Below are 18,539 nucleotides of genomic sequence, written 5' to 3'. Positions count from 1 at the left end.
TAAAAAAAGTCTATACAGAATTTGAGTTGTAAATAACCCAGATGCAAAAACTAGTATTTGATTGGATTTTTAAAATCCACAATATATGAAAGAGTCAACACGAGCAAAGAGAAAAACAGTCTCTTTTTTTAGAATTCTCTTCTTAGAAAAATATTTTAAAGTACACTGAGATGCTGCTAATAATTATTCTAATAGTGATCCATCAACGACAAATTTAGTATAAAAAAGCAGTCCTATATGCAATGCAATATATTTCATTCTTGAATTCTGCAAACATTTGCACCATTTTTGTTTCTTGAGAAGGGAAACAAAAACCTATCAAAAGAAAGATGAAATGAAATCCCGTCTACATAGCTCCTTATAGACAAATCTGAAATGTGTATTTTAAAAACAAATTGGTAGTTAAAAGCAAACAGCCCCCCTTCTCCAAATTCTCATTATTTTCTATGTTTTTCAGACCAAAATGCAATTTTGCATTTGTTGCCCAGCTACCTTTGATAGTTACATAAAAGTAAAAAGAAGGCAAGTTGGACATGAAACCCATTTATTCTGAATCTAAAGTTCATCAGCATTTTGGTTACATTGACACATAGAAGGTGAATTTTAACTCAACCTGAGGTTTGTTCTTTTTTATTATTTTGAAATCAGTATTGTATACAGTATTGGATTAAGACTACTCAAAAGTCTTTGGAAGTAATTGGGGAAACTTCAACAAAAATTAAAAAAAGATTATACAAATTATGGTATATTTATAGTTGAACCACATAATCTTCGGAATCTTTCAAAGCCTCAGGATTTCAATGTCCCTGATTCTGCCCCACGAACTGTCTGGTCCGAACAAATTTGATGTGAATCTGTTTTTATTTAGCCTGGAGGGAAGATAACTTGTGGGAACACTCAGAGAGAGGCCAAATCACAGCATATATAAGCATAAATAAATTAATCCATCAAATAAATATCAGGAAAGCAGCAAAAGATGCTTAGTGATGCAAAGAAATGATATTATATTTTACAGTATGTTTGCTTGAGATATTGACAACCTTCTGAAATAGATTCAGGTAATATAAGAAATATCCGTCGCTGCCTTTCCAACTCAAGCTGTATTGTTTTCCACGGTGCCAACAAATAATTCAATTAAATCAGCTGGATAACATTAGCAGTATCGTTCACTGGTTAGTTTCACTGCAAGCCTCAGAGAATATATATATGCTTGCTTTATCACATGGATCAAATCGCTTATCTTCTTTAGTACAATAACAGTCAGCAAATGGAAAGAAGGATGATGGAAAACACGAATAACACAAAATAAAATAGGTTCCAATCGTGCAAAATTTGCTTCACTGAATAAAGCACTTCTTGACACAATAATGTCCAAAAATTACCCTCCCCAGAAGATACAGATGTGAACTTCTAATAATTGAAAAATTCTTATTTTTGTCTTGATGCTTTGTTTTTTTTTTAAGGCTATGCAAACACAAAAAGAGGAAATATATAGGAGCATATCATCAGATATTGTGGTCTTCTGGCTTTGGAATAAGTCCATTATAAACACTTCTGTGGTTCCAACTAATGCATCCCTTCAAGACAAGAAGAGGAAGAAAAGGAAAAAAAGGAGATGGAATCCCAACAATAAAATCCAAAATTGACTTTACAATCACAGGTACAAATTGCTCAGGTTGGTAACTTCTTTTTTTCTTAAAGATGACTGGTCATCTAAAACTAATCGGATCTGCAGATTTCTTGAGGAACTGTCAAGAGTTAACATGAAGAGCGACATCAAGAAGCTTTCCCCTTCAGTGATGGCAGTCTAATTGGATGTATGGAATTATGGGCAGGTCTAGCCCTGTTCTAGGAGGAGGCAGAAGTTTCTTGGGAATTGTTGTCATTTAAAGAACAAATTCCTGTTCCAGCTGGCAGGTTAGGACTTTTTTCCTTTCTTTATAATGGAAAGACTAAGAACCCCGAAAAGGTTGAATATTTCCATCCTCCCATGAGATTCCCTCTCTCCAGCTTCAGATGCACTTTGTCTTCTCTTTCCATCAGGAGCAAGACTCCATTACTGGCTGCTTCCCTGGTAACGTCTTGATCGCCAGCGAAAGCAGAAATCACGGGATAGCCATTTTGCATTAAACTGACCTGCAGTACAAAAGAAATGTGAGCTAAGTGGTCTCATGAGATTTATCTGTAAAAGTTATACTCCACTATATTGTGCAAATATACATTCACATAGTACAAAGGGAAGTCAGCTCCTCCACATGTAGGAAACCCAAAATAATGAATGGGTGGCAAGTAGGATAAAACACCTCTCTCATGCAAGATGATACTGAAAGGGTTTTAGATGATCTACAAATTCCTTCCCAGATCAGGATGTCCTCTCTGTTAGTTCAGCCAAAGTAGACTGACCAGGGATGAAAAATCACACACTTTACTAAGGCAAATAAGCCCATTTCACAACACTGCTTAAAACAGAAGACTAACAAGTAAGTTATTGTGTTGGTCCTTTCCTCATTGCCTTACTGGATGAGTCTTTTGTATGACTTTCTGAAATGAAACAACTACGTATTCTAAAAAGGAACCTATAATGTTGGCACATACCTGGATGGTTTGTCGGTTATATACTTTCACAACATGGAAACTGAAGCTATAGATTCCTTTTCTTGGTGCTACAAATATACTGGAAGCGAGGTCAAAATGGTTCCCAATATTAACTAATATCTGGAGGAGAAAAGAAAAGAAATCAGGTTGTTCATTCATTAAATGGAAAGTGAGGTGGAGGAAAGACATTTCTCAGACAACCTTCCCCTGCTCTCCCAGCAGTGCAAAACCACTGGCATTTGCTGTACAATTAAAATGGACTGCAGGGGGAAGGAGCCACTTCCTAAGGTGTTGTAAAAGGATCGGTTCAGACAGCTGATTGATTTACCCAGTGGTGCACCCAAAGCTTCTTTGAGAGCATGAAAGGCATATGATGGCAGCCTATGTCTGCACAGTGCACAGTGAAGGAGAAAACAAATCAAATCATTGCGGAGACATACACAAAGAAGGAAAATAGTCCATTGAACAAACCACTAGATTTTACATTTTCATATGACAGCATTGAAACTAATTGTGTCTCTTGGGAAATGCAGAGTTAACATGAAATGAAAGAGGCTTAGTCATGTTCATCATGGGATGAAATGTAGAGAAGGCAATTCAGATATTAAGATAAGTAGCATTCTTATTCTCCATCCCTTATTCTATTTTTCCGCTCCCACATTAAAGCAAAACTTATTCAATTAAGCTTGAAAAAATAAGGAGGGTGTATATATTTAACTCACAGAGACTCTGAACATGGACTTAGTGATAAAAATGCCAATTGCCAATTACAATAATGCAAAAATGATATCTGATGCCAAGTTATAAATGCTTCAAAGCCTCATCAGTATCACAAAAGCATAAAGAGTGAACAGTTTTTTAAGGTAAGGAATGTTTTCATCTCAATATAATGCACAGTGCAAGGTGGTTTCTTAAAACCAGACAATGCAGATTACATTAAAAGATAAGAATGAAAGCTGCAGATTTTTCAGAATCTAATAAACATTCCATAACAGATTTTTGAAGTTCTTCATACAATTATTATTTTTTATTATTATTATTTGCAGAATCAGATCTTTAATCTTCTCTGTAATCCATATTTGTACAGAACTATTTTCTAACACTCGCCTTATTTTTTGACTGAATATGTGGACTTCCAAATGGGAGGATCCTAATACAGTCATTGTTCACTGTTTTGTCTAGCTATGATATAGAACTGGAAATTTTAGAGCTTGTTGCACATGTTCTAAAACAAGATTCATGTTACAAGACAGAAAAACTTCCTTTTTTTACTTCTCAGAAATCTGCAGAATTAACTCTTAAAGAATTAAGTAAAATGTGCTTCTGGGCATACATGTAAAAATTTGTGTGACTGAATATACTGAAGTTTATTTCCTTAGATATTCCAGCGTGATCATCTAAACAGAAAGTACTAATTTTTACCACTGATTTATTTATGTGTACATAGAAAAGAAACAATGATGAAACTAAAATTTAAATTTAGTTTTAAGACAATGTTTCATGAGTTGAAGATATGAATATGACAAAATGGCAGACATAAAATATTTGCCTTTGTGTATTGCAGAAAACTAAGAATAATGTTAATATTAAAACTCTGCCAATTTATGTTGCCATTTTTTTCTCTTTTTGTATTACAACAAAATATATTTAACATAAAATTCCTACACGTTTGAAGAAGCTATTCTTTGGTTGAGGAGTAATGGTAAAATACAACAGTAGTACACACAATGCATATAATATTATTCTAATCTATTTAAGCAATTAGCCCAAGGTATATATATGTATCTATACAATTATTTTAAAAATAGTTAATTTTAAAAATTCCAATACATCCTTCTTTGTTTATTTCTGGACTGGCAGGAACTCAATGGGTTCTTTAAAGATTTCCTTATTAAAATTTTCAGCTTGTCCCAACTTGGCAGTACACTCATGTTGTGCAGAATTCTACAGATTGTCTTCCCTCTCCAGCTTATAGAAGAATGTTCCAGACTCACCAATATCATGAAATGAGATGTAACTATGCCTTTAAAAGGACACATGCACTCAAGGTTAAATCAGCCTTCCATTCTTCCCAGGTGGATAAAATGAGGACCCGGATTGTTGGGGGCAATATGCTAATTCTGTAACCCGCTTAGAGAGGGCTGTAAAAGCACTATGAAGCAGTATATAAATCGAAATGCAAATGCTATTGCTATTGCTACTGAAACCAAGCTTTTTCCAATAAAATGAGAAATATATTCTTGGTGGCATTTATTGGTGGACACACTAAAAGGAAATTCATAAAATCATGATTCTCATCCAAGAAAGGAACAAGTGCTGCCAAGATGCTGGCTGTGAATTATTGTAGTAGTTGTTCTTAAGATTCCTGAGGGGAGCTTTAACTTGACAAATAAACCTAGTAAAATAGGACAGGATAACAGAGAGGAAGGTTTGATTGGAAACTGGACAGAGAATATAACGTAAGACCATAGGTAGCTGGTGCAGGTAAAATGGGTCACTTGAATAGAGGCAGAATGTGTTTTAGTCGATCAGAACTGGGGAATCAATAGAGAACAGTGCTCCCATATGCTAAGGCAAGGGCTCAGCAGGGAAGAGAATGGAGATAGAACTAAGGCTAAGCGACCTCACAAGGGGCCAGAGACCTGCGGCCAAGCTTTCTTAACACAAGGGGGAGTTAGTAGCAAAGTGTGCGGTGATTGGATGGGATGAAGGCTAACTGTGTGAAAGGGGAGGGAGGTAAGGGCAACTGGGCGGAGCTTTGACTTTGTTACTGATTCTGGGCGGGGCTTAAATACGAGCAAGGTTGGCGGTGGAAAGGTAGCGGGGAGCGGCGCGCCACCTGACCTGGTCGAAGTAGATGGTCATGGTGCGGTTGCTCATCTCAGACGGCTCGTGATTGGTACTGCGCGTGGCCGAGAAAGCCACCTTGGCGCTGCCAGAGCGCACGGAGATGCCCAGCGATGAAGTAATGGCACCGTCGGCGGACGGGCTAGAGTCGCATACCACCAAACACTTGCCCTCCAGCACGATGGGCTCGGTGTCATTCTGCGCGCCCACCGCCGGGCAACTGGTGGGCAGCAGGAAGAGCAAAAAAGCCGCCACCGCCACTATGCATGAGTAACTGCCAGCCGGTTCCGCCAGCGCTCCCTGCCGCCGCCACCACAACCGCCGCCCGGGCATCGTGTTGCTGTGCCCGTCACCAACCGGGGAGTCCAAAGGGGGCGGCGGGGCGGCAGCAAACGAGAGCTGCCTTTATTTTCCGGCCGGGCGTGTAAGCCGTGGCTCTGCTTGGCTCGGCCCCCGCCTGCGGACCCGGAACGAGCCCCGCACCAGCCGCTCTTCTCCTCTCAGCTGCGGACGGGGCAAACGGGAGACTTCACAGGAAGGCGGGAGGCGCGCAGCAGTCGCAGCCTGCAAAAGGGAAGAGGGCGAAGAAAGGGCGGTCAGACCCGAGCGGAACTCAGAGCCGCGCCCCTCCCTTCCCGGCCCGCTTCTTCACCTCGCCCCCCCCCCCCAAAAAAAGGGCAGATTTTTTGAGCTCTCTCCCCCCCCCCCCAGGCGCGAGGAAACAAAGCAAAGGAACGGCGCCCTTCGTAAAGGGAACACTTTCCTCAGGCGAACAAAGGGCAACCGGGCCAAAGACTGGAATTTAGAGGTCCTAAGCGTCCCGCTGCTGCGTTGGATTACTAAATCCAACCGTCCACCTGTCCTGTTCCTCAGTTTCTCACAGTGGCCAGAAATAAATACTTAAAATATCAAGGTTCCTGCATAAAACTGTTTTCTGGGAGGGAAAACAAGCGCGCGTTGGGATATGGGCAAGCGGGATGCCCTGCAGCTTTTTCGCTCACTTCCCGTTCGTTTGCCACGACGGAGCGAAAGACAAAACTCTTTCCCGCTTTACCCCCCCCCCCCCCATTACACCCTCACGTCTGCAAGGTGGAACCAAGTGCTAAGCACGGCTTGAATTGTTTTTAACTCACTGGAACTAAAGCTCACCGAATTACGTGAGGGGCGCGTTATATGTCAGACTAAATTATGCCCCCACTCAAAAAAATATATAACCCCTCCCCCCAAAAATGGCCAAAGTAGCTTTGTCCCTCCAATACCCATAATAAAAACAACTATGGGCAATTCTTCTCAGACGGTAGAGAAACACACAACACTTGTTCTCTATTTCTCTCGCGTTCCTCATAAACCCCTAAGGGAAAAGAAGACGTTCTGCGCCAAGCTAGGTAAATAGTTACTCGCCTCCGTCAGGCATTGTACACCAGAACCGGATAAATTAATACAAATTCCCGCCTCTCTCCTTCTTTCCCCTCTCTCTCCTTTCGCCTCGATTAAATCCTCCGCCTGTGAAGTCCGTTAGATTTTTGTTTTTTTTCCCTCCCACCGCCTTGATTCGGCGCATCCAAGCCGCTTTGCGCTCTCGACTTTCCTTTCCAGGGAAGCCCCGCTCAGCTTCCACTGACCTCTCTCCTCGCCTGGTTGCAGCAAGCCGCCCGGTAAACTCAAAGCGGGACTAGTATAGCGCCGGAGAGCCCTACTTGAGAAGTTTGGGACTGGCTGTTTTTTCAAAAGTTCAATCTCGGCGACTCGAACTCTTGTTGCTTCCCTCCTCCCCATCTCCGGCTTTCTCAAAAAACACACCCTATTGGGAAGTCTTTCTTTCTCTCCCCCCCCCCCCCCCCGTTCTCAGTTTGAGGGGGGGGGGAGAAATCCCGCCGGATTTTCCAAGTGACCAAAAGGACAAGCGAGCTGAGGGTGAAAGCGCCCTGGTTACCTGAAAAGCCCATAGCGGAGGAACGTCGGCTTTGCCAAAGGTGCTGTCCTCGAAGTTGTGTCGCTTGGCGGGGGGGGGGGGGGAGAGGAAAATGAAGCGAGGTTAGACTGGCGGAACAAAGTAGACGAGATTCGCCTCAAAACCTCACCACCACCACCACCCGCCCATTGGCAATAATAGTCCCCCCCTCCCGTTTTCCCACCCTCGCGCAGACACATTCGCACCCGTCACCGTTTCTCACACTGGATACACTCAAGTAACATCCTTCTCTCTCTCTCTCTTACACACACACACACACACACACACAAATACAGAGCGCTTCACTCCTTCCCGGCACCCAGCTAACCAAACGCGTCTAACCGCCCACCGCCCCCCAAATAGAAGATCCGTTCCTCTGCTCAGTTTCCCCTGAATATCTTTGGGAAAATCCGCCACTACCTCCCGCCGGACGCACGTTAAACTTCATTCGGAACGAAGCAGGGCGCCCTTCGGACTCCAGTTCCTTTTCCAAGAAAAGTCCCGCTTTCCTTTCATTCCCCTTGATTTTAAATAAAATAAAATAAAACGAGTCAAAAGAAATCCGCTCCTCTTCCGCTCTGGTCCCTCCCCTTCGTCCAGCAGTCGCGTCCGAAGGCTGCTCCCCTCCTTGGAGGGGCGGGAGACGAAAGCAGCGCGGTCGCTCCCTGCCTTGAGAAGTTCCTTTCTGATCCGGGCGCTGCCAAACAGCTGGCAAGTGGTGAGAAGGGCAGGAGGTCTGTCCCTTTAAAACCTGAGGACACTGGAGTTGTCTAGGCAGCAGTGCCTTATTCACTGGGCTTCCAAGCCTTCTCTCTTTTTTCCCCCCGCTTCCCCAGGAATGCCCCGTCGATCGGGGATTCGATATGTGGAGGGGGTTCGGGGGAGGCGTCTTTACCCGGATGCAACGGGACGCGGCTCAGACGAACTTCAAATCTGGTGGCAGAGCGCCATCTCGCGGCCTCCGCGCTTCCCGAGGAAATATATACATATATTCAGGAATTAAAAGGGATGAACAGAGCTGGGGTGGATTAGAAAAGGGGATCTCAGTAAAGGCGTTTCCGAGTGAAGAATGAACTTTCAGTTAAGTTTTCGCTACCTTAGTCGATCTGTCCCTCTCCTTTTCTTTCTTTTTTTCCTCCTTCGTACAATCACAGGGGAATCCTGCGCCCACAAATCTTTCGTTGATTTGGCGAGGCGCGGTGTGGGACGCGCACTGCAGCAGGCAAAAATTTAGCATTGTTATAGGTGGCAAAATGCAGACGACATGTACAGCTTTAAAGACGGCTTCGGAGCTGTTGCTGCCGAAAAATAAAGCAGAAAAACCGGAGAAATAGAATCCTTTAGATGCTATTATTTACCGGAGGATTTCCTTTTTATTTTTTTCACTGGGAAGTTATTTGGACCAATTTTTATTCAAAAACAAAGAAAAGAACCAAATGTTTTTACCAATGGAAAACCGCCTGTCTTCCTATCATCGATAATCCCTCTTCCTTAAGAAGTGGTGGTAACATACTAATCGAATGAGTCCTTCATGTAATAAGAGCTGGGGTTGGAAATATTGTCCAACTGCTTCCATTTTTATAATTTTGCTTCATAACATGGAATTTAAACATCTAAGAAGATAATTAAGTCATTAGCTTTGCATTGTGGAAAGTGATCTTCTCTTCTTTCTGAACAGCAGAACTACATAAACATTGCCACATAACATATAAAGGCACTTCAGGGAATTGCAATCCAACATCAAACCATTGAAGCCAAATAAGATAAAACTACATATAGAATCTCTCTATCTACCCATGACAATCATTAAGTGCTGTACCTCATGATTCTTGACAAATGTATCTTTCCTTTTATGTACACTGAGAGCATATGTACCAAATACAAATTCCTTGTGTGTCCAATCACACTTGGCCAATAAAGAATTCTATTCTATTCTATTCTATACTATACTATTCTATACTATACTATACTATACTATACTATACTATACTATACTATACTATACTATACTATACTATACATAAACATTTTCCGGTCACAATTCAAAGTGTTGGTTATGACCTATAAAGCCCTTCATGGCACTGAACCAGATTATCTCAGGGGCCGCCTTCTGCCGCACAAATCCCAGCGACCAGTTAGGTCCCACAGAGTTGGCCTTCTCCGGGTCCCGTCAACTAAACAATGTCGGTTGGCGGGGCCTAGGGGAAGAGCCTTCTCTGTGGTGGCCCCGACCCTTTGGAACCAACTCCCCCCAGATATCAGAGTTGCCCCCACCCTCCTAGCCTTTCGTAAGCTCCTTAAAACCCACCTCTGTTGTCAGGCATGGGGGAATTGACATATTCCTTCTCCCTAGGCTTATAAAATTTATGTATGGTACGCTAGTGTGTATGATTGGTTTTAACTTGTGGGGTTTTTAAAATTAATTTAAATATTGGATTTGTTGTACATTGTGTTGCTGTTGCTGTGAGCCGCCCCGAGTCTGCGGAGAGGGGCGGCATACAAATCTGATTAAACTTAAACTTAAACTTAAACTTAACTTAAACTTACTATTCTATTCTATTCTATTCTATTCTATCAAACTACCTACCAATCATCTATCTATCCACCCATCTATCTATTTCCATCCTGCCTTCATTATTTTTATAAATAACTCAAGGCAGCAAACATACATCATATTCCTTCCTCTTCCTATTTTCTCAGCAACCAACCCATGAGGTGGATTGAGCTGAGATAGAGTGACTTGCTCAAGGTCTTATTTGTAGTCAAACATTCATGAGTAATCCTTCTTTCTCAGCATCTCATTTGGGAAGTAAAGTGATTGCTTCATCTTTCGCTTTAGAGACCTGCGAAGGTCGTAAATTTAAAGATTGGTAGCAAATTTATTTTTAGCACTTTTGTAACTGCAGACAGTTGCTAAAGGAAGCCGTCACTAAATGAGGACTACCTGTGTATGAAAAAGGTGGGTGAACGCCACCAATTTTGTTCTAAATAAGCAATAAACAACCTTCTTCCCTATGCAGCCCACAAGCACCATGGGATAGTCTGGAAACTATTTCAGTCTCCCTCCACACACCCCAATGTACTACCTTCTCCTCTGCTGAGTTCTGCAGATTCTGTTAGGGAGTAAAAAGAATGTGTGCTGAACATATACCTGAGAAGGTGGACCCCAAGACAGGACAGCTCTTAAGCAAAACGCGATTGGTCTGCCTTACCAGTTCAGCAGCCTGGCCTCCCCCATTGAAAAGTAGACACAATTAGTGGCAAAAAATGCAAGAGAATGAAAAATAGTAACAGGCAGTACAATAGCACTGTGCTGTTACCATTTTAGCAAATGCTAACACATTCAGATAAAAACTTACAGTAATTGCCCATGGCACTTTTTATAGTGTTTCTTTATATATCCACATTTACGTCTATGTCTGTCTCTGAGAAGTTAAATAAAAACTGTTCCCACTTGCCGTGTCCAGTGTACTGAACTACCAATCATTATAAAATATAAAATTGTTTGGTGCAATGAAATTATTCATCCAAGGGCAGTTTTCCTTTATTTTTGACTGAGTTTTACTGCAGAACCTGGCCACTTTAAAAAAAGCATGCTTAAGTAGTAAATGTTTTGTAATGGCTCCACTCATCCCCCCCCTCATCCTATAAGCATAGTTTTATAACTCATCAGAGTTACATTTTATGAAGGCAGCATGTGCAGAAGCATATGGTGAAGTGCCTTTCCAGAAATAGACTTTGGGATATATTTTTAATGTCTCCTCAACTTTTCCTACTTCTGTGATTTGTTTAAAAGCCAGTTCCCGCATCGAGATTGAGCTTAAGATGGTGAAGTAAGTCAAATATATATTGTTTAAGATTGCATATACTTTTGTCCAATCTCCGCCTCTCTATAAAAACATTTCAGTTGAGGTATGAATTTTTAATTAACAGGTTATCATAGCTAGAGTGCTGATTCAATCCTAAAATTCAGGAAATGGTATGCATTTCCAGGTCAGTCAAGAAGGTGGGTGAGTTGATGATTATTCCCTAGTTTGCCTTAGGGAGGTAGAAGAGGAATATGATTAATATTTTTTAAATACCAAAAGAAGGTCACGATAAATTCTCTTATCATACCAGAGAGTACCTAACTGACTTAAATTAGGAAATATTGAATGTTACACAGAGTTTCTAACAACAGCAATTTATCTGTAGAAAGTTTAAGGATCTCAAGAGGCATTCAAGAGAGAGTGTTGTTGCTACTTGTTGGAGACACTTTAGTTTTCTCTATTAAACACCTCAAAAATCTAAATCTAAGTTTCTTCCCCGCTCTCTGTTTCTATTCTGGCCTGTCTTGGTTTTGTTTCCTTTCTCTTCAGATGACTTCTGAATTTTGAAGATGGAGCACTGACTTCTGGTTTAGTTACAGGGGGTGGACAGAAAAATGGAAACACTTGAAAAATCATCAAAATATCGTTTAATATGGTGTTGGTCCACCTTTTGCGGAAAATACAGCCTCAATTCTCTGAGGTATTGATTCATACAAATTGTGAATTGTTTCCAAAGGAATTTTAGCCCATTCTTCAATTAAAGCGCCCTCCAGTTCTTTTAGAGACTATGGTTGTGGAAATCGACTTCTTACTTCAATCTCTAAAATCGATCATAAATGCTCAATAATGTTGAGGTCTGGTGATTGTGGTGGCCAGATGAGATGCTGAACTTCATTAGAATGTTCCTCGTGCCATTCTTTAACAATTCTTGCTCTATGGATTGGTGCATTATCATCTCGAAAGATGGCATCTCCCTCTGGAAACAGTTCTTGAACCATAGGATGAATTTGGTCGGCCAAAATTCCTAAATAGTGATGGCTGTTAATTCTTTCATGAAGGGAAATCATTGTCCCAGTGGATTTCCAAGAAATAGCACCCCAGATCATCACTGAAACCCTGCCATGTTTGACGGTTGGGAGAAGGCAGTCTGGATGAAATGATTATTTTGGCTGTCTCCAAACGTAAGCATGGCCAGAGGTCAGAAAAAAGGGTAAACAATGATTTGTCAGAGAAAATCACATTTTGCCACTACTTGAGGGACCATTTCTGGTGGCTTCTACACCACTCTAAATGCTTTGAAACATTTGTCTTTGAGAGAAGAGGTTTTCTAATTGCAGCTCTTCCATGGAATCCAGATTTGTGAAGCTCCTTTCGAACAGTTTTTGTGGAAACTGCGTTCTGTAGATGTCTACTGAGCTCTGCAGTGATTTTAAGAGATGTGGTCTTGTGATCCGCTCTAACAATTCGCTTTAGAGTCTGACAGTCTCTCTCAGACAACTTCGACTTTCGACCAGACCTATGCTTGGCTGAGGACGTTTTCCCTTCTCTTTCAAAAGCAGTGATTACTTTTGAGACATTACCTCTTGAAATGCCAAACATTTGGGCACTTTCTGTTACACTAGCGCCTGCCATTCAAGCACCAACAATTTGGCCTCTTTGAAAGTCTGAGAGGTCTGCCATTTCTAGAAGGTTATGACCAATTTCCTTAAATTTCTGTTTTTAAAAAAGGTAGTTTAAAAAAACATATCAAATAACAGAATTTTTAAAAAACATAAAATATGTCAAGTTTTGATTGATTTGAACATGTTCAAACATTATGATGCCAAAAAGTCACATGTTTCCATTTTTTTGACCACCCCCTGTATGTAATCTTGATTTTTCCTTATTTTTTCAGGATCTTCAAATAGATAGGTTAGTAACAAAGTCACAAGCTAATTAGGGCTACAGTGATAGATTAGTGGGTTAAAGAAAGACATCTGTAATATTGATCTCATTTTGGTAAATCTAAGTAGTATACATTCCAATAAGCTGATCCCTTCTCAGGGAGATCCTATGATCCTAATTTGTGAAACAATTTAATGACTATATGTTTGGCCATGTCTCTTCTATATTTATAGAAATTGTTCAGGTAATTGTAACACAGCCATTTTTTTAAAAAAATTCTCACTTCTCTTCTACTTCTTGCATTTAAAAAGATGCCACAAAGAAGAGGAGGTCAACCCAATCTCCAAAGTACATGAAAAGCGATGGATGGAAACTGATCAAGGAAAGAACCAAGCTAGAAATAAGGAGATATTTCCTGACAGAACAGTTAATCAGTGGAATGGCTTCAGAAGTTGTGGATGCTTCATCACTGGAGGTTTTTAAGAAGAAAGTGGACAACCGTTTGTCTGAAATGGCATAGGGTTCTAAATTCTATTGTTTGTAGATCTGTAACTCATCAAAGTTAGCTATGATTGAAGCAATAAATGGATGGAAGAACTTAATGTCTCAATAAGCCTTTATCCAGTTAGTTGCATATATTACAGAGCATTGTTTGCAACTAGTCAGGGTCCATAAAGCATGTTCTCGAATTTTAGCAGCAAAGCACCCAAATTTTGGCAGCACAAATTCAACCCATTGGCAGGAAGAGGAAATTAACAGCAGCTTTTAAGGATGAAAATAATGCTGTGCCTCCCAGTAGCCATGCCCATTCACTTCTCCAGCATGAAAATGATCCTAAATAATTTCATGCGGAGTCATTTTCAATTTGGAAAAGATGCAGATGTAGAGTGGAAATAGGAACCACAGGCCTTTGGGAGAAAAATTGTACTATTCTCCTTAAAACCCTAGAAATATACGTCTGTAGAAAATTGGAAGCCTGAAATATAACCATCAATAACCCACTCCCAATACTTCCTTTCAGAAGTTGAAAATTCAAAGCACTATTTGATATTAGGGTCAAAATATTTTCCAATGCACCAAAAGGCAAGACATGAAACAACGGATGGAAACTAATCAAGGAGAAAAGCAACCTAGTATTAAGGAGACATTTCCTGACAAGGAGAACAATAAACCAGTGGAACAGCTTGCCGTCAGAAGTTGTGGGTGTTCCATCATTGGAGGTTTTTAAGAAAAGACTGCTGATTGTTTAGAATGGTATAAGCCCGTGATGGCAAACCTATGGCACATGTGCCACAGGTGGCACACGGAGTCATATCTGAGAACATGCAAGACGTTGCCCTATGTCAGCTGCAGCTGCTTTTCAGCCTTCCAGAGGTTGGGGGAAGCCATTTTCACCCTCCTCAAGCCTGTAGATGGCAAAAAATGTGCCCAACAGGAGCTCCAGAGGTTTTCCTGAAGCCCAGGGAGGCCCAACAGGCCTACTTGAAATCTGGAGGCTTCAGTGAGGCTTGCACACAGGTGCAGAGGGGCAGCATGGGATGGTTGCGCATGCACATGCAGGAGGGCATTGCATTATGGGTGTGGACATGCCCATGCACACTATCACACGCACACACACCCTTTTGACACCTGAGCGTAAAAAGGTTTTTATAGGGTTTTCTGCTTGACCAGGTTGCATTAGAAGACCTTCAAGGTCTTTTCCAACCCTGTTACTCTGTTATTCTGTTCTGTTCTAAAGTGTTGCCTGAAATGGTTCTTTTGGACTGACATATTAGATCTTACAGCCCAAAGAAAAGACAGGTTGAAGAATCAAGAAGAATCAAAAAATTTGGGATAGGGTCTACACTTGGTTGAATAGAAGAAAAACTCAATGAATTTAATGATTATATAGTAAATTATATTGAAATCATATATAACAGAAATATGAAATATGTTATTTTTCCTTTGATATGATCTAATCAACAAATAGGTTTTTATTAGACTTTGATCAAGAGTGGAGCAATTGAAGCTCCTCCTCCTTTTGTGTTACATGTTTTGTCATTTTTCTTTATGTATGTATGTTTTGTTTTGTCTTTGAAAATAAAAAAAAATTATATATATAAAAAAGAAAAGACTGGGGCATCTAACGTATTCTTGGGCTGTTCTCCAAGCCTTTACTCAGGGACCGCCTTCTGCTGCACAAATCCCAGTGACCAGTTAGGTCCCACAGAGTGGGTCTTCTCCGGGTCCCATCAACTAAACAATGTCGCTTGGCGAGACCCAGGGGAAGAGCCTTCTCTGTGGCAGCCCCTGCCTTCTGGAAACAACTCCCCCCAGAGATTAGTATTGTCCCCACCCTCCTTGCCTTTCGTAAGCTGCTTAAAACCCACCTCTGCCGCCAGGCATGGGGGAATTGAGATACTCTTTCCCCCTAGGACTTTACAATTTTATGCATGGTATGTCTGTATGTATGTTTGGTTTTTATAATAATGGGTTTTTAACTGTTTTTAGTATTGGATTATTATTATATGCTGTTTTATTACTGATGTTAGCCGCCCCGAATCTGCGGAGAGAGGCGGCATACAAATCCAATAAATAAAATAAAAATAAATAAATAAATAAATAAATATAATTAGGCCAAAGCACTCATTAGGCTGTGTGTAGCAAACACAGAGTGCCAACTGGACCTAGCCAGGCCCCCAAAATTTATTATCAGTGAACCCAATAGCTAGTCTGCTCCCCTATGAGATACTTAACTACCCTTGAAATTCCTAACTCCTAGACAGCCTTACTTTGGCACAATGTCAAATCCTCTACCCTGTGACTCTGGACCCATGGAAATAACAGAGCATGTACTTTCACAGGATCTGCACTAGAAAGATATTCATACGAGCCTCATCTCACCCTTACTTCACAAATATCCATGGTCCATGGGGCAATTGTACCCATCCCTGTTGCTTTCAGATGCCAATACTGCTACAACATATAATTTGCCAAGTTCTGTGCAGCAGCATTTAAAATCCATCAGAAGATGACCTATGCCATAACCCAGTTTTAATGAGGCCTTTGTTCATCATTCTAAAGTACTTTGTATTGTGAAAGTTTGACACGCTCCCTACACCAATCTATTGCTCCTATCTTTCCTTTTAGATTTTATTAGATTTTGTTTTGTTTATATATATATGTTAGCTTTGTACGTAATTTTTAATTGTTTGCTGCACTTGTTTTAATGCAGCTTTAATTCGCTGTACCTCACCTTCATTATTATTATTATTATTATTATTATTATTATTATTATTATTATTATTATTATTATTATTTGGATTTATATGCCATTATGATGGCCTCTGACAGTAATAATGGTTTAACTTGATACAGCCTAAAGAATTTTGATCTGAAGGCTACATTTTTCTTTAAATAAACATAATAGTCAAAGTTCTGTCCTGAATTCACCTTCCTCCTCCAACTTTTATTCTCAATGCTTTGATTTGCAGTGTTTTAATGTTTATAGAAAGGAAAAAAATGGAAGACATAGAGGCATTAAGGATAGGAAGAAAAAGAAATAAAGGTAGGGAGCACAAGAATAGAGGGAGAGAAAGTATATAAAAAAGGAAGAAGTCACAGGGGGAAACACTGGCTATGTGGAGAGGGACAAGGAATATAAATGAATGCCCCAATGGATATTGTGTCTAGTTACTGGCTCGTTTTCTTATTGTTTATTATTAGTTTAGCTAATGCTTCTTTCTGCCTAGTCATACCTGTTTCATTCCCTATATTCCTTTAATAAGTTTGATTGTTTATTCTATGCCACTGTAATAAAAAAAAATTTGATTGGTGGCTATAGAAGCAGGTTCAGCACTGTAAAGAAAAGGACCAGGTGAGGAATTGGAAAAGGCAGCATTCATCCATCATTCTTGTAGGAATAAAAGGTCCACAGATGTACAAATCATCCACCGGAGAGTTGCTAACCAAGATTATTGCAGCAATGGACATTTTCTGAGATTGTCTCATTGGCTGGGGTGAGAAAATCCAGTATTTTGCCCCATTCTCCCATACTTTTAACTCCAGTCTTGTAGAATATTCCCTTTGACAGTGTAGCATAATTATGGGCTGCTTCTGCTGCTGGGGAGCCACATTGTAGAGAACTACCAATATACCAATGTCAGGTAAGACAAGTCTCTAGTGAATTTATGCTTCAAACTTCATTTGATTTTCACCTCCACAATGAACAATCCTAAGAAATAATAGACTCAGTGATTCACTAGAGAGTGATGGTGGAGCACAGGATGTTTTGGCCATGAAGGAGTACTTGGCAATGATGCAAGATGGTTTGTAAGGTTGGAATTATGAGTGTGTTACAACCCTTCTGTTCAGTTTCCCTAGTATTTCTGTCCCAAGTAAGGAAGTAAGATGCTTGGGGATATAATTGTTCCTCCTTCCAGATCTGCTACAGATGTTCTCAGAAGGAATTAGACTTCCCATACCTGGAACTGGTGAAGGCAACCAGTGCAACCAGCTTCTGATGGAAAGAACAATACAGGACAATGTTGAGGATGGCACCTCATGGATCAATTTGGCAGAATTGGGATGAAACACCCTTGTGAATGGCAATCAACCATCTTTTTACTTATAAGGAGGGATCATTATCTGCCTTCTAGCAGGTTCCTAACAGTAGGACATGAACATTTCATATTGATCCATGTAATGTCAACAGCTGCATGTATACCTAAGACCTCTCTTTCTGTAAAAAAAAAAAAAAAGGTTTATTTTATCCACCTTGGAAGGATGGAAGGCTGAGTCAACCTTGAGCCGGTGATGAGATTTGAACTGCTGACCTGCAGATCTAGCAGTCAGCTTCAGTGGCCTGCAGTACAGCACTCTACCTGCTGCACCACCCGGATCCTTGTGACACCCACATTCTGTTAAGAAAGATTGAAACAAATTAACAGTCACTCTATATTTAGTAAGTACAATTTTGGGTAAGCAGGGTTTCTGATGATTGAAAACAGATTTGTGACCTTATCCAAAAGAGGAGTGAACAGCTAGATGGATCATTAGTCAGAGGCAGCAAAAACTTAAATACATATATCACCTTGAGGTTCAACTACTGCGATGCACTCTACATGGGGCTACCTTTGAAGAGTGTTCAGAGACTGCAGTTAGTACAGAACTCAGCTGTGCAAGCAATCATGGGCCTTCTGAGATATGCCCATGTCTCTATAGCACTCCGTAGACTGCACTGGTTGCCAATTAATCTCTGAACACAATTCAAAGTGTTGGTTATGACCTATAAAGCCCTACGTGGCACTGGACCAGATTACTTATGAGACCATCTTCTGCTTCATACATCCCAGCGGCTGGTCAGGTCCCACAGAGTCGGCCTTTTCCAGGTCCCATCAGCTAGACAATGTCATCTGGTGGGACCTAGGGGAAGAATCTTCTCAGTGGCAGCCCCGGCCAAATCAAGAGAGAAA

At 40.7% G+C, this 18,539-nt stretch overlaps 1 protein-coding gene across 2 annotated transcripts; it reads right to left on the bottom strand.

Annotated features, from left to right (window-relative positions):
* Positions 1 to 619: 619 nt before the first annotated feature.
* CBLN2 (cerebellin 2 precursor) lies at positions 620 to 7,903 on the bottom strand. Of its 2 annotated transcripts, XM_070749137.1 has the most exons (5): positions 7,814 to 7,903; positions 7,376 to 7,438; positions 5,440 to 6,006; positions 2,596 to 2,715; positions 620 to 2,136 (listed from the first exon to the last, which is right to left on the bottom strand). In XM_070749137.1, exons 3-5 carry the CDS (start codon positions 5,773 to 5,775, stop codon positions 1,939 to 1,941), a joined length of 654 nt encoding a protein of 217 aa, XP_070605238.1. In that variant the 5' UTR covers positions 5,776 to 6,006; positions 7,376 to 7,438; positions 7,814 to 7,903; the 3' UTR covers positions 620 to 1,938. The 2 variants fall into 2 exon arrangements, with proteins under 2 accessions (XP_070605238.1, XP_070605239.1); XM_070749138.1 differs by lacking the exons at positions 7,376 to 7,438; positions 7,814 to 7,903 and having other exon boundaries at positions 5,440 to 6,110.
* Positions 7,904 to 18,539: the final 10,636 nt, after the last annotated feature.

This window comes from Erythrolamprus reginae, chromosome 3 (genome assembly GCF_031021105.1).
Source record: "Erythrolamprus reginae isolate rEryReg1 chromosome 3, rEryReg1.hap1, whole genome shotgun sequence".
Lineage (NCBI taxonomy): Eukaryota > Metazoa > Chordata > Lepidosauria > Squamata > Dipsadidae > Erythrolamprus > Erythrolamprus reginae.
The sequence above is the reverse complement of the archived record's forward strand: the minus strand, read 5'-3'. Positions and strand labels throughout refer to the sequence as shown.